Source organism: Moschus berezovskii, chromosome 2 (assembly GCF_049115385.1).
Source record: "Moschus berezovskii isolate FMDL1 chromosome 2, NW_MosBer_1.0, whole genome shotgun sequence".
In the NCBI taxonomy this organism is placed as follows: domain Eukaryota; kingdom Metazoa; phylum Chordata; class Mammalia; order Artiodactyla; family Moschidae; genus Moschus; species Moschus berezovskii.
The window spans coordinates 10,335,397-10,351,990 of record NC_142461.1 but is presented as its reverse complement, the minus strand read 5'-3'; the positions used below and the strand labels follow the sequence as shown (position 1 = coordinate 10,351,990).

The 16,594-nt window shown below is 48.0% G+C and overlaps 1 protein-coding gene across 5 annotated transcripts in view; it reads right to left on the bottom strand.

Annotated features, from left to right (window-relative positions):
• Positions 1-13,715: 13,715 nt before the first annotated feature.
• WDTC1 (WD and tetratricopeptide repeats 1) overlaps positions 13,716-16,594 on the bottom strand; it is a 63,415-nt gene continuing 60,536 nt past the window's right edge. For all 5 annotated transcript variants that reach the window (XM_055397679.2, XM_055397677.2, XM_055397680.2 and 2 more), the window contains one exon: positions 13,716-15,483. In XM_055397679.2, the coding sequence (XP_055253654.1) occupies positions 15,414-15,483 (70 nt within the window). In that variant the 3' untranslated portion in view covers positions 13,716-15,413. The remainder of the gene's footprint in view (positions 15,484-16,594) is intronic.

Genomic DNA, 16,594 nt, shown 5'->3' with positions numbered 1-16,594 from the left:
CACCACTAGCTTTGTTCGTAGTGATGCTCTCTAAGGCCCACTTAACTTCACATTCCAAGATGTCTGGCTCTAGGTCAGTGATCACGTTATCGTGACTATCTTGGTCGTGAAGATCTTTTTTGTACAGTTCTTCTGTGTATTCTTGCCACCTCTTCTTAATATCTTCTGCTTCTGTTAGGTCCATACCATTTCTGTCCTTTATTGAGCCCATCTTTGCATGAAATGTTCCCTTGGAATCTCTAATCTTCTTGAAGAGATCTCTTGTTTTTCCTATTCTGTTGTTTTCCTCTATTTCTTTGCATTGATCACTGAGGAAGGCTTTCTTATCTCTCCTTGCTATTCTTTGGAACTCTGCATTCAGCTGCTTATATCTTTCCTTTTCTCCTTAGCTTTTCGCTTCTCTTCTTTTCACAGCTATTTGTAAGGCCTCCTCAGACAGCCATTTTGCTTTTTTGCATTTCTTTTCCATGGGGATGGTCTTGGTCCCTGTCTCCTTTACAATGTCACAAACCTCCGTCCAGAGTTCATCAGGCACTCTATCTATCAGATCTAATCCCTTAAATCTATTCCTCACTCCCACTGTATAATCATAAGGGATTTGATTTAGGTCATACCTGAATGGTCTAGTGGTTTTCCCTACTTTCTTCAATTTAAGTCTGAATTTGGCAATAAGGAGTTCATGATCTGAGCCACAGTCAGCTCCTGGTCTTGTTTTTGCTAACTGTATACAGCTTCTCCATCTTTGGCTGCAAAGAATATAATCAATCTGATTTCGGTGTTGACCATCTGGTGATGTCCATGTGTAGAGTCTTCTCTTGTGTTGTTTAGTCCCGTCCAATTCTTTGTGACCCCATGGACTGCAGCAAGCCGGGCCTCCCTGTCCATTATGAACTCCAGGAGTTTACTAAGACTCATGTCCATCGAGTTGGTGATACCATCCAACCATCTCATCCTCTGTCGTCCCCTTCTCCTCCTGCCTTCAATCTTTCCCAGCATCAGGGTCTTTTCCAGTGTCAGTTCTTCGCATCAGGTGGCCAAAGTACTGGAGTTTCAGCTTCAGCATCAGTCCTTCCAATGAATATTCAGGACTGAGTTCCTTTATGATGGACTGGTTGGATCTCCTTGCGGTCCAAGGGACTTCAAGAGTCTTCTCCAACACCACAGTTCAAAAGCATCAATTCTTCGGCGATCAGCTTTCTTCACAGTCCAACTCTCACATCCATACATGACCAAGGGAAAAACCATAGCCTTGACTAGACAGACCTTGGTTGGCAAAGTAATGTCTCAGCTTTTTAATATGCTATCTAGGTTGGTCACAACTTTTCTTCCAAGGAGCAAGTGTCTTTTAACTTCATGGCTGCAGTCAGCATCTGCAGTGACTTTGGAGCCCAAAAAAATAAAGTCTGTCACTGTTTCCATTTCCCGCAGGTTACAAGTGAGAAACTGAGGCTTAAGAGGTGAGGTCAGTGGCCAGTACTCAACCCAAAGTCTGTCTCCCTCTCTTTTTCATTCTGTGGTCTTTCACGAGGCAGTGGTAGCATAAAGGAAGGATAAGCTAAAATGACGTGTGACATCTGTGTAGAAGTAGGGAAAACTTGCCTGGAGATATTTGAGTCGAGTCCTGATGTTTGCCAGGTGGCTCCAGAATGGGTGCGGGCAGTGGTGCAAAGAAAGGAAGGCCTTGCAGAGCAATGCGAAGGAGTGTGAATATCACCTTGGCTGGAGTAAATCACAAGCCTTAGATGTGATCCCATCCCTTCATTGTACAATTGGCAAAACTGAGACTCAATGAAGTTAAGTAATTGTCTGAGATCACACAGTATCATATGAAGAAGCCAGGCTCAAACCCTGAATTCTTTGGGCTTTTTTTTTTTTTTCAAAAGTAATTTATAGGACTTTATTTTTTATGTGGACCATTTTTTTAAAAGTCTTTATTGAATTTGTTACAATATTGCTTCTGTTTTATGTTTTGGTTTTATGGCTAAGAGGCATGTGGGATCTTAGCTGCCGAACCAGGGATCGAACCCTTACCCTCTGCATTGGAAGGAGAAGTCTTAACCACTGGACCACCAGGGGAGTCTTAAAATTGTAGGACAAGAGAAAAAATATCCATTGGCCATTTAGGCAAAAGCGGTAGCCATTTATAAGAGAAAAGAAAATCATCCTGCTTGTTGATAGCAGTTTTTTATGCCACAAGATGATGGCATAGCATTTTTAAGGCAGTCAAAGGAAGAAAACATGAGCTAAGGATTTTAAATTTCAAAAACTGACTTTTATGTAGAAAGGCTACAAAACCGTCATCAATGTGCAATGAAAATATTGTTCCCATGAGTCCTTCCCAAGGAATCTACTCGAGAATGGGATTCAGACAAGCAAGATAACTACAGAAGCCTTGACATAAAGACCAATGTGAGTATTAAACATTGGCTTACTTTTAAACTAGCCATAAAGAGGTCTAAACAGTAGAGAATATAGTATGTAATGGCAACTGCTCAATCTATGTGGATCTCATGAAAGCATACAAAACTGGGGAAGAGAGGAGGAAGAACATATGCAAAGAGATTTTAAACTGCTCTTGAACTGGACTTCCCTGGTGGTCAAAAGTGGCTAATGCTGGGGCGTTCGATTCCTGGTTGGGAACTAAGATCCTGCACACAGCTCAATGCCACAAAAAACCAGTAATAAATTAAATAAATAAACTGCTGTCAGTAATTATACTGGTGGTGTTACTATTAAAATGATCTGAGATGGTGAGAGACTTTGTGAGATAAACTAAAGAATAACCATAGATGAATAGGTGAAGTTGCTCAGTCGTGTCTGACTCTTTGCAACCCCATGGACTGTAGCCTACCAGGCTCCTCTGTCCATAGGATTTTCCAGGCAATAGTATTGGAGTGGATTGCCATTTCCTTCTCCAGTCTTTGGGCTTTTAAAGCAGATGCCAAGATAGACAAAGGAAATGGAATCTGCTGGAGTGGGAAAGGGAAATGGGAGGACAAAGGAGGAAGGCAGCAGCTCAAAATTAAGCTGGTGAGAGGTATGGCTACATCCACTCAGAAAGGTGGGAGCTGTGCATTTTTGGGAAGATTTTTTTCCGTTGAATTACCCTCCTTCAATGCTGATCTATTTTTAGCACCTAATACTTTAATGCATTTGTGGGGCGTACATCTACTCTGTTATGGAACTCTAAGGTCCTTAATTTCAGTAGCTTGCACTGTTTCTAGTGCAGAGCAGATGCCCACTAGATATTTCCTGATTTACAGAGTGACTAAATGGATGTTTTTATAAAGGCCTCACAGATAACACAGCTGAAAATGATTCTCACCCACTCAAAATTCTTTTGAATATGTGGCCCACGTGTGTGATCTGTGAAGGGCAACAGCCAGCACCTGGCACAGGTATAGAAGGGGTGTACAGTATATGTTTGTGGAATGAAGAGATTGCATCTTGATTCATTGACTATAGCTGTCTCATCTCTTCTGGAGAAAGGTCTCCAAGGAAAGTCTATACCTTAGACATGCCTATTCTATCACTGTCAACCCGTAATTCTAGCAAAGGGCTGGTGGGTGCTCTTTAAACATTTATTGTGTATATGGATGAATAAACAACCGAAGTCAGCCTTTCTCAGGGTCTGCCACAAATCTGGTAGTACTAACACAAGCACCACATTTACGCTACGGCCTTCAGTGGCTTCCCACTGCACTTTAGATAAAACACAAATACACCGCGGCTTACAAGGCCCTGCATCATACCTTTTGCTTACTTGTTCACTGTCCTACAGCCTTTCTCAGTTCCTCTCATGGGCCATGCTATTTCATACCCCATGGACTTGGCACATACTGTTCTCTTTCACCTGAAATGCCTCTACTGCCTCCAAAACTGGCTAACTTCCATTCATCCTTCAAGTCACAGATTAAATGTTGCTTTCTCAGAACTCTTCCCTGGCCTCCCAATCTAAATGAGAAAGCTCCTGGAATACCTTGTTCTTTTCCTTCATAGCACGTTTGTGGCTATGTCTTGTTGGACTCCCCCACTAGGTTGGAAACTCCTTGAAGGAAGACACTGTATTTGTCTTATTCGCTTTTGTAAAACCAATGCCTACTAGTGTCTAGCATAGAGTATTTCCTTAATCAGTATTTGCTAAACTGAATGAATGACAAATACTTATAAGCTTAGTTATGACAGCTACAGTCAGTCTGAGGGCAGGACCTAGCTTGTTAGCTGCTACTTTGCAGTGCCCCAAGAGTTTTAAGGGCCCCATGGATGTTGGTAGGCACAGTGCTCAGCAGGGTCTGACTAGAGAGCCCCAGCCCCTTCCCCCACGATCTGCATCCTCTTACCCTTGGTCTAAGTAGCTGCAGAAGCAGGGGCATGAGAAGGGAAGGTACCTGAAGGGGTCTATGTACTGTGCTAAGTTTCTTCTGTCATGTCTGACTCTTTGCGACCCTATGGACCATAGCCTGCCAGGCTTCTCTGTCCACGGGATTCTCCAGGCAAGAATACTGGAGTGGGTTACCATGCCTAGGGTCAGGAAGATCCCCTGGAGGAGGGCATGGCAACTCACTTGAGTATTCTTGCCTGGAGAATCCCATGGACAGAGGAGCCTGGCAGGCTATGGTCCACAGCGTCGCAAAGAGGCAATATTCTTGCCTGGAGAATTCCAGGTACCTGGAGGGAGAAGCCAGCTCCTTCTCTGACTCCTCTGGAGCCTCTGTCCCAGCCCCATCACAGCCTGTTCACAGTGCCCCCTCCCACCTGTACACGTCACCTTGGTTCTCTTACCCAATGTGAAAGCCTCCCTGGCCCGTGTCCTTGCCTCCTCTGTCGCTGCCACCCCTATCACGCACAGACAGATGGGATATCTCCACCAAGGCCTAACACTCCTTTCCAGGCTCAGAGGATCACAGCAGTGTCCTGGAAGAAGCTCCTCTAACAGACAGCTCAGGAAAGGATTGATAGAGCTCATAGCTACCCCTCCCCCAACACACACCCCGACCTAAAATAGGAATGACCATCTGGACCCACTTATAGGACTGGCTGGGGGAGGGAAGGATGGCAGAGCTGGAAGCGTCAAGCTGGGAAAGCTTCAAGGGTAAGATGCTGCTTGTTTGAAGGGTGAACTCAGGGCACGTCCTCTCTTGGTGTGGGTCAGGACACCCCCTCAATTGGCCCCAGATAGAAGTCGCCAGAGCCCACAGCCTTCCTTCCTTCCCCAGGCCATCTTACTCCTCATTCTGGGATTCAAGGCCCTCATGGTCTGGCCCCAACCCTTAACCTTTTTCCACCCTCATCTCTCTGTCTCCCTTGGGACTTGCTTGGAGTTACCCTCACTGCGCTATTTGCCCTTCAGAGAATGAGCCCTGCACTTAATACCTCGTGTCTTTGCTTGAACTATTCCTTCAGCATAGTGCCCTTCCCCTGCTCTCCTACAGCACTTTCAAGGTTTCCAGCAAATCCTCCCTCTTTGCTCCCAGAGCACGGAGGCTGTTTCTGCCTATTGAATATTCATGTATACTTGCATTAGCATTAGCTGTTTACATGTCTGTCTACCCCAGGAGACTGTGAACTCCTTGAGAAGGGGACTGACTAGATCCATTGGACCTTGGAGTCAGAACTGCACCGGGGAGAAAGGAAGCGCTTAGGGACTGTCCCCGGAGCTGTTTGTTGACCACAGATTGGTCTCCTTCAGGGCTCTGGCAGAAGAATCACCTCAATCAATAAGCCAGGGAAGCAGAGCTGAGCCTGGGGCAATCTCAGCACAGGTTGGAGGAGCTGCTGGGGGTGATGCTCTGTGTGTGTGTGTGTGTGTGTGTCCCCTCTCTTCCGCAGCCTTTCTGCTTCTGCTCCTTTGCCCCCATTAAGCCCTAAACTGTCTTCCTGGATAGCTCCAAACCTTTCCATGGTGGGGAAGGGACCACAGGGGCAGATACAATGCAACAAACCATTTGAGAACACACCCTCTGACCCTTAAGACATCAGAGATTACAAAATGACTTCCTTCTCCATTCCATTATATAGATGGTAAACTTCCCTAAGAAAATAGAGAGCACAGCCAGGCCCAGAATCTACATGTTCTGCTGCCAGGTGGGCAATAAAGCGTGATGGTTGAACACGTGAACTCAGGCGTCAGCCAGCAAGCCCAGTACTGACCCTTAGCTCTGTCAGAGGTTGTCAGACCTTAGGAAAGTAACTGAACCTGTCAGGGCATCAATTTCCTCATCCCTAAAATGGGGAAAAACATGTTGCAAAGTTCCTGTAAAGTTTATTGGATAAGCTATAGCTGATCAGCTATTGGCCCAATATGAACACTCAGTGTTCGCTACTACAGCAATTAAAACCACTCATCACCATCATAAGACTCCTAACCACTTAAAAAGCACTTTGATGTGCATTCTGTCCTATGATTTGGTGCCTCTTTACAATGCAGTGAAGTAACCAGAGAGCAGGTATGGCATCCATTTTCCCAAAGAGAAAAATAAGCCCAAAAAGGTTCAGGAACTTTTGCAAGGTCTAAACATAAACTGGGCTTCCCAGGTGGTGCTAGTAGTAAAGAACTTGCCTGCCAACGCAGGTTAGATGTAACACAGGGGTTCGATCCCAGGGTGGGGAAGATCCCTTGGAGGAAGGCATGGCAACCCACTCCAGTATTCTTACCTGGAGAATCCCATGGTCAAAGGAGCCTGGCAAGCTGCAGTCCAGAGGGTCGCACAGTCAGACACAACTGAAGCGACTTAGCATGCATAAACTAGATAGAGTTGGGTTTCTAAACCTCAACCCTGCTTTTTCTCTGCTGGTGACCCCTTTTCGAGTCATTAAAGAGAGGAGGATGAGACCTAAGATTCTGTAAATCATCATAAAATGGTGCAAACCGTGGCCTCACTGGACCAGGACCTGTTCGTGTTAGTCACTCAGTTGTGTCCGACTCTTTGTAACCCCATTGACTGTAGCCCACCAGGCTCCTCTGTCCATGGAATTCTCCAGGCAAGAATACTGGAGTGGGTTGGTTGCCATTCCCTTCTCCAGGGTATCTTTCCTACCCAGGGATCGAACCTTGGTCTTCTGCATTGCAGGCAGACCCTTTCCTCTCTGAGCCGCCAGGGAAACCCTAGGACTGTTATACATACAGAAATGGGTCAGATGCGGGAAGCAGACCGTGTCACCATGAATGCCTCACGCCCGCCATCACGGCCATCAGACACAGGGCCTGCCACTCAGTGGGGAACTCCAGGGCAAAATCCAACATTCAGGGACCGGGCACAACCCCCATATTTGCTGCCCACGCCTTCCAGATAATGTGGGAGCTCCAGGAAGGCAGGGGCTAACCCGTTGAGTACATTTTCATTAAGCCAGTGTTGGGCAAACAGGGGCTCAAAAAGTATCGTGACATTAAATAAGAAAAATGATCCTTAAAGAAGTGGACCAGGAAGCAGAGATCAGTGACCCGGTCCTGGTTTTGCCTCTAATTAACTCGGGTTCCGTTCCGTTCCGTCACTCAGTCGTGTCTGACTCTATGCGACCCCGTGGACTGTAGCCTACCAGGCTTCTCCGTCCATGGGATTCTCCAGGCAAGAATACTGGAGTGGGTTACCAACTCGGGTTAGGCAGCCCATTCCCTCTTCCTGCCCTCTTTGGAACTTGTCTATGTTCGTAAATAGGACTCCATAGATGGTCTGGAAATAGGACTAGATTGGTGGTTCTCTGCTCTGGTCCTACATTAGAATGAATCTGAGATGTTTTCAAATAATGGATGGATGCTTGGACACCTCCCCACCTTCCCCGCAGACCAATTAAAACAGAATCTCTGGGTGGTTAAGTATCCCAGGTGGTTCTGATGTATAACCAGGGCTGGGAACCTCTGAGCTAGGTGATCTCTCATCACCTTTTCAGTTCTGCAACTACACTTCAGCATGCTCCTTAGCACAGAGACCCATCGCAGGCCCCTGGGACCACATCTGCCCACCACAAACACAGGAGTTCCAATTCTGAAGTCTCTTTTGCTACACATTAACTGTGCAGGCTTATCTGACCGAGCCCCAGGCTCCCCATCAGCAGGGTTGAGTAACATATGCGGATGCACATTAAAACTGGAGCACCATCGATCTTTTTTACTATGGTTTTGCCTTTTCCAGAATGTCATATACTTGGAATCATACGGTATGGCTTTCAGATTGGCTTCTTTCAAAAGCAATAACGCACTTAAGTTTCCTCCCCGGCTTTGGGGCTTGATTGCTCATTTCCATATATTTCATGGCTGTACCTTATCTTGAAGGACTTCTTGGTTGCTTCAGTTTTTGGCAATTATTAATAACACTGCTGTAAACATTTATATACACATTTGTGCATGGACATAACACTTTCAACTAAGGATAGCAGCTGCTGGATCTTACAAAGACTATTGAACTTTGTAAGAAACTGCCAAACTCTTACCATTTTGCATTCTCACCAGCAGTGAATGAGTTCCTGTTACTTCACATCCTTGTTAGCATTTGATGTTGTCATCCTAATCAGTGTGGCATGGTATCTCATTGTTGGTTTAATGTGTAATTCCCTAGTGACACAGTGACATAGAAGAACTGTACAAAAAAGATCTTCATGACCTAGATAATCACGATGGTGTGATCATCACCTAGAGCCAGACATCCTGGAATGTGAAGTCAAGTGGGCCTTAAGCATCACTATGAACAAAGCTAGTGGAGGTGATGGAATTCCAGTTGAGCTATTTCAAATCTTGAAAGATGATGCTGTGAAAGTGCTGCAGTCAATATGCCAGCAAATTTGGAAAACTCAGCAATGGCCACAGGACTGGAAAAGGTCAGTCTTCATTCCAATCCCAAAGAAAGGCAATGCCAAAGAATGCTCAAACTACCGCACAATTGCACTCATCTCACACGCTGGTAAAGTCATGCTCAAACTTCTCCAAGCCAGGCTTCAGCAATATGTGAACCCTGAACTTCCAGATGTTTAAGCTGGTTTTAGAAAGGGCAGAGGAACCAGAGATCAAATTGCCAACATCCGCTGGATCATGGAGAAAGCAAGAGAGTTCCAGAAAAACATCTATTTCTGCTTCACTGACTATGCCAAAGCCTTTGACTGTGTGGATCACAACAAACTGTGGAAAATTCTGAAAGAGAAGGGCATACCAGACCACCTGACTTGCCTCTTGAGAAATCTGTATGCAGATCAGGAAGCAACAGTTAGAACTGGACATGGAAAAATAGACTGGTCCCAAATAGGAAAAGGAGTATGTCAAGGCTGTATATTGTCACCCTGCTTATTTAACTTATATGCAGAGTACATCATGAGAAATGCTGGGCTGGAAGAGGCACAAGCTGGAATCAAGATTGTTGGAAGAAATATCAATAACCTCAGATATGCAGATGACACCACCCTTATAGCAGAAAGTCAGGAAGAACTAAAGAGCCTCTTGATGAAAGTGAAAGAGAGTGAAAAAGTTGGCTTAAAGCTCAACATTCAGAAAACTAAGATCATGGCATCCGGTCCCATCATTTCATGGCAAATAGATCGGGAAACAGTGGCTGACTTTATTTTTGGGGGCTCCAAAATCACTGCAGATGGTGACTGCAGTTATGAAATTTTTTAAAAGACACTTACTCCTTGGAAGGAAAGTTACGACCAACCTAGATAGCATATTAAAAAGCAGAGACATTACTTTGTCAACAAAGGTCCGTCCAGTCAAGGCTATGGTTTTTCCAGTGGTCATGTATGGATGCGAGAGTTAGACTATAAAGAAAGCTGAGCGCAGAAGAATTGATGCTTTTGCACTGTGGTGTTGGAGAAGACTCTTGAGAGTCCCTTGGACTGCAAGGAGATCCAACCAGTCCATCCTAAAGGAGATCAGTCCTGGGTGTTGATTGGAAGGACTGATGTTGAAGCTGAAACTCTAGTACTTTGGCCACCTGATGCGAAGAGCTGACTCACTGGAAAAGACCCTGATGCTGGGAAAGATAGTGACAGGAGGAGAAGGGGATAACAGAGGATGAGATGGTTGGATGGCATCACCAACTCAATGGATATGAGTTAGGGCTGATTTTGGGAGATGATGATGGACAGGGAGGCCTGGCGTGCTGCAGTTCATAGGGTCGCAAAGAGTCGGAAACGACTGAGCAAATAAACTGAAGTGACAATGCTGGACAGCTTTTGTGTGCTTACCAGTCACCTTTATATCCTCCTTGGTGAGGTGTCTATTCAGATATTTTGCCCGTTTTAAAATTGGGGTGCTTGTTTCATATTATTGAGTTGTAAAAATTCTTTTATTTTCTCTTAATTGTTGGGTTGTCTTTTTCATTCTCTTAACAGTGATTTCACAGAGCAGGAGTTTTGATGAAGTCCAGTATATCAATTTTTTATTTCATGGGTTGTGCTTTCGATGTTGTATCTAAATACCTGTTGCCAAACTTCTCCTATGTGGTCTTCTGAGTTTTACTGATTTGTTTTACATTTAGTTCTATGATCAATTTTGAATTAATTTTTGTGGACAGTGTACTCAGTGTTTTGATCCTTTGTTGGGGGGGTTAGGTGGGGCATGTAGCCTGGGCTCCCAGGTGGCTCTAGTGGTAAAGAACCACCCACCAAAATGCAGGCTACTCAAGAGAAGTGCGTTCGATCCCTAGGTGGGGAAGATGCCCTGAGGAGGGCATGGCAACGCACTCCGGTGTTCTTGCTGGAGAATTCCATGGACACAGGAGCCTGGCGGGCTACAGTTCATGGGGTTGCAGAGTCAGACACGACTGAAGCGACTTAGCATGCACCCACACATGGAGATGTCCAGTTGTTCCAGCACCATTTGTTGCAAAGGTTGCTTTCCTTTCTCCATTGAGTTGATTCTGCTCTTTGGTCAGAGATCTGTTGACTATATTTGTGTGGATCTACTTTTGGGATCCCTATATCATTCCACTGATTTGTCTTTTCCTTCACAAATGCCACACTGTCTTGGTTATTGTAGCTTTTTGTTAAGTCTTGAGGTTGGATAGTGTCAGTCCTCTGACTTTGTTCTTTCTCTTTGTTATCTGTGTTGGCTATTCTGGGTCTTTTGTCTCTCCATACAAACGTTAGAATAAGCCTGTGGATAGTCGTGAAATAATCTGCTGGGATTTTGGTTGAGATTTCATTGCCCAAGTTGGGAAGAAAATGACATCTTTATTAATAATAGAGGCTTCCTATGTATGAGCATGAAATATCTCTTCACATATTCTGATTTCCCCTGTTTTCACTCATCACAATTTTATAGTTTTCCTCTTAAATATCTTGTGTATATTTTGCTGGTACATACTTAGTAGGAACTAAGTATATAAGTACTTTAGTACTTATAGTACTTACTTTTTTTCTCTTTTTTTTTGTGCTGGTAAGGACTGATTAGGTGGAGCGCAGGGGATTTTTATGGCAGTTAAACTATTTTTCACAGTGTGGATGCAGGACGTTATGTATATGTCAAAACCCATAAAACCGTACAATACAAAGAATGAACCTCAATACAAGCTATGGACCTTAGTTATTAATGATGTATCAACATTGGGTCATTAATTGTAACAAATGTACATCAATGCAAGATGTTAATAAGAGGGGATATGGAGCCAGCGAGAGAAGGGGTATATGGGACTTTGTATTATCTTTTAAATTTTCTGTAAGCTTTAAACTGCTCTAAAAAAAGTTTGTTTTTAAAAAAATGTACCAATTCCAAATGAAATGGAGCTCCTGGTAAAGTCTTCCAATGGCTAATCCCTGCTGGCAAGACCAAGCTTACAATCCCTCATCAAGCACAGGGAGTCCTCCACAGTCTGGCTACCCCTGAAGTCCATGGGCCACTCCATCCTCTACCATGCAGCTGAACTGAATCACTCAGGCTCCATGAGGGCACCTGGGACTCTGCCCTAGTCCCTCGATCTGGTATATCAGCCCTTCCTCGCGTGGTCTGGAAACGTGCTAAAGCAGCGTCAGTTTGGGGACACAGAGGACTGATAAGCACCTGCTTCATGACATCACATATTGTGCTTCTGACGGAATCTCTTCCCTTTCTGTCTCCTGTACGAAACTGAGGATACCCTGCTGGCCTCAGCCTGGTTCTTTCCAAATGTACAAACAGAATAACCACAAAATCTCACTAGTGAAACTATTATTCCTACAATACTGACCCACAGTTACCAAACTGTGCATCAAGGTACCTTAGGGTGCCACAGTCAAGTCACAGGAGCACAGAAGGATATTTTAAATTTAGAGTTACTGAGCATCTGTTGGCTACGGAGAGAACTACAAGCTCAGGGTGGTTCAGTTTTGTCCTTAGACTCCACTACATTGCTTTGATTATGTCATCTTTGAGAAGCTGAGTTTTTAGAGGTTGCTGAGATACAAAGTAAATGAAAGTCATTGTGGAACAGGAAATGAGGGTGGTGGTGTCCAATCTGATTAGAAGGTCTGACAAGTTTTTCAGCGCCCAACAAGCACACGGATTCCATTAGTTACTGTAAGTTATTAAGAATGAAATAGTTTCTTCTGATATCTATTTCTTTTTCATTTTTTTTCTTTTGTGTATTCTTTAATGACCAACTTGGTAGGACAAAATTTTTTTTAAAAGATTATTATTTATTTTTGGTTGCACTGGATCATCATTGCTGCATGGGCTTTTTCCAGCTGCCGTGACTGGGGGCTACTGTTTAGTTGCAGTGCACGGGTTTCTCATTTTGCTGGCTTCTCCTGTTGTGGAGCACAGGCTTCAGGCACACGGGCTTCAGCAGTTGTGGCTGGTTGGGCTCAGTAGTTGTACACGGGCTTAGCTGCTCCGTGGCATGTGGGATCTTCCCAGAAAAGGGATTGAACCCATGTCCCCTGCATTGGCAGGCGGATTCTTAACCACTGGACCACCAAGGGAGCCTAGGACATCAATTCTTAAGTGATCTTGGCTTAACTAACATGTTGAGATGTTAGGTATTTCTTTTGGCTTAGGGGGTCCAGGTAAAAATCACTGAGGCACTGATGGTTCAGTGAGCTGAAAAAGTTTGGGAACCTCTGGTCTAAGAAATCCTCTCATCTAGGGCCCATCAAGAAACAACAGATTTTGAAATCAATTTAGTGGGTTATAGACAGCATTTTCCCCCTCCTTCATTAAATAGAATGGTAACTAGAACACACTGCATGTAGCAAGGCTCAGTGTTATTGTGTGACACTTACGTTCATCATATACACACAAATTAGCGTGGGTGTCTTGGGTCACAATGGAAGATGTATACTTGTTTGAGCCGTGATTTTAAAAGTCTGAAAAACCACTAAGACTTCACCCTCCTTACTTTACAGATGAGAAGACAGCCCAGATAATGAAAGCTGATTATTGCAAATCACGGCCACCAGGGCCAGGCTCTGCACTTGGGCTGGTGGCCATGGTCCACTGGGACGCTCCAAGGCAGGCCTCATTCCACCCGGCAGAGGTGTGGTTACTCAAGAGTCACGGAGCTACGGAGATGAAATCCTCTCCCTTTCCCCCAGACCCATGGGCAACCCACAAATGCCACCAGCCACACCTAGAACAAAATGGTTTTAATCAGTTGCGTCACCCTCACTCTCCTGGGAGCGGAGCAACAAAAAGGCTCGGCTCCTGCCCCCAGAGGACAGTAAGGCTTCTGAGTCTCTCCACGCGGCAGGGCCCAGGCTGGGCAGGCGGGAGGCAGGGAGGGAGGAAATGGCGGGCGGCTGGAACACAGGAAAGCAAAGGGGCCCCTGCTAGTCCGTGGGCCCCAGGCCCAGCCTCAGTGCCCCGGCTCGCCCCTCCCGGCTGCAGAAGGGTCGTGGAGAAGAGACAGGGGAGCGAGTCCCAGCAGCAGGAGAAGCAGCAGCAGCTGTTTCCTTCACCAATAAATATACTTCATTACCAAGCTAGGAGAGAGGGGTGGGGGGTGATGGGGGACAGGAAGGGGGAGAGGCTGCCACCTGTGTCGCTGGGATTAAAGCAATGACGAGACGGTGCCAGACCCCCCACCACTATCCTCACCACCCCACCCCCACCCCCATCTTCTTAAAACTGTAAAAAAGCTTTTAACATGGCCCTGCTGTCTCCAGGGCTTCTCTGAAGCCTGACTGAGAGGAGGCACCTGGCAGAGACAGGGTGGAGGGAGGGAGCGGGGCGGAGGGAGGCTGCAGCTGGAGGCTGGAGCCCAGGGAGCGCCGAGGGGAACGGGGAGGGGGACCAACGGCCGGGAGCAGCTCCTGAGCTGAGAGCCAAGGAGGCCAAGAGTGAGGCAGTGGTGGGGTGCTGGGGGACCGCTGCATCCAGTGTAGAGCTCTGGGCTGCTGAGCAGGGGCCGAGTTAGGGACTTTCCACCCCAGGGCTCAGGAGGCCCACCCCTCCCCCCAGAACAGCAGGGGACAGAGAAAAGCCATCACTTCTTTGGTGTTTGTGGCGGCTCAGCGTGTGGGGGGTGGGAGGGAGTGCCATCTCAGGGAGAGGAGGCCTGGCCGGGAGCTCTGGCAGAAAGGTCACAGTGAGGCCAAAGAGCGCCCAAGGGAGGAGAGGGCCCCCCCCCAGAGTGCAGAAGGGCTGGCACGGGTGGGCAGGGAATGGTGTGGTGCCCCTGCCCACTGCCAGGGCCCATGGGAGAGGCTGAGCCCCCAGAGGGCCGGTGACGGCGGGCGGGCGCAGCAAGGACCCAGTGCCTGTGCTTGGGGGGTCCAGTGGGTGCGGAGGGGGGAGAGGGAAAGGACGCCGGGCTGCCAGGAGGCAGTGGCCTGACCGTGTGCACTCCAGGGCTCCGTCCTCACTTCCATTTCCACCCTGACACAGCGGCTCTGCAGGGATGGGGGGGCACCCTGTCCTTTTCTAGAACATTCCCTGAAGACCAGGAGGGAACCAGCCTCGCCCATCAGGAGCAAGAATGCTAACAGGCCAAGGCCAGCCTGTCCTATTCCACCCCACTCCTACTGCCAGCCGAAGGGTGGGGAAGTCCCCGGAGACAGCGGCAGCCCTGGCCTCCCCACCTGAGGCAGGCCAGAGCCCTCAGGGACATGGATGGGGGGAGGTGGGGTTGGGGGAGATGGAGGGGCTTCCCCTCCTGCTCGTCTGCTCAGGGCTGGGGCCAATCAAGGGGCAACTGCCCAAAAGTCCAAAAGCCAGCAAGTTGCAGCAATCCCCACCCGCAATGCCAAACTAACAAATGTAACGGGGAAAAATGAAAAAAAAAAATTGGGGGGATGGGGAAGACAAACCAAAACAGAACCCCCTGATCTCCTGCCCGGGGCGGAGGATCCAGCCGATAGCAGGGGCTGGGACGGGGCTAGGAGGGTCTAGCTGGGCCGGCACTGCACCTGGCCCTCGGAGCTGTCCTCGTCGTCAGAGGCCCCGGCGCCCCCACTGCTCAGGCCTGTGATCCGGTAGCCCATGTTGAGCAGCATCACCTCCAACGGGTCCGCATTCATGCGCCGCTGGTTGGCCTGGGAGGCACCCTCCATGTCCTCCACAACTCGGCCTGTGAGGTCTTCACTCTGCGGGAGGGGAGCCGGGGGAGGCACACTTACCAGGGGGCTCTGTGTGCAGGCGAAACACACAGACGGAGCTACATGTGTGGAGGGGCATGTGCATGCCATGGGGGGTGTGTGAGTGCACCCGTGAGTGCCCAGGCACAGGGGAACGCATCCTGGGAGGTATGTGGTCGGATGCACAGACACACACAGACACATAGACACCATTGTGAGGGGGATGGCGCACTACACTGGGGGTGGGGGCACATGGTCGTACACAGTGGGATATAGACGGGGGGAATACACACCAGAGTGTCTTCTGGTAGGCCCCACACTGGAAAGTGCTGAGGACACACCATCGTGGGGGCGGGGCGGGGCGCGGGCAGGGACACAGGTGAGGGCAGACTCACCCCAGGACATGCTGGGCACGTCTATGCCCCTGGGCGGGGTGCAGACACAACTCACCCCCTGCCCTCCCCCATCTATGCCCCTGGGCGGGGTGCAGACAACCCCACCCCCACCCCCTGTTCTTTTGTTGCTACTCCTCCCTCAAGGAAAGGTCTTAAATTTATAGGAAACTGCCTCTGGAATTAGAGCCACCTCTTGACTTCTGTTTTACCAGCTGGGAGCGGGGAGGAGGTGGGCAGAGAGCAGGGGAGGCCTCAGGCCAGACCACCTGACTACCCACACCATCCCTGTGTCCCCGTGGACCAGACACATCACAGACATCACTTCTTTAATCCTCAAAGCAACCTTCTAAGGTTGTGCTGTCAAGCCCATTCCAATATACAAATGATAAAGACCTTGGTTGAGTCCCTCAGGCCTAAGTGAAGGGACCACGATTCAAACTGAGGGCCATCAGACTCCAAAGCCCACGCGCTGCCCGTGTGACTGAGGCACTGGCCTCTGCAGGGCTTCTGAGGGACAGGGCACCGAGGGAGGTAGCATTCTTGGGAGCTGGTGTTGGGCGGGGCGGGTGCCCTCCCTGCCCTCCCGCACCTGGTCCCAGTTACTGGGCACTGCCTCCCGGGTGTGAGTCACGGGTATGCCCCTGGAATTGCCCGCTTCATCTGGAGCTTTCAGAACTCATTGGCTCCAGCCCTGACGCAGCTTGGATCCCTGGGGAGAGAGCTCC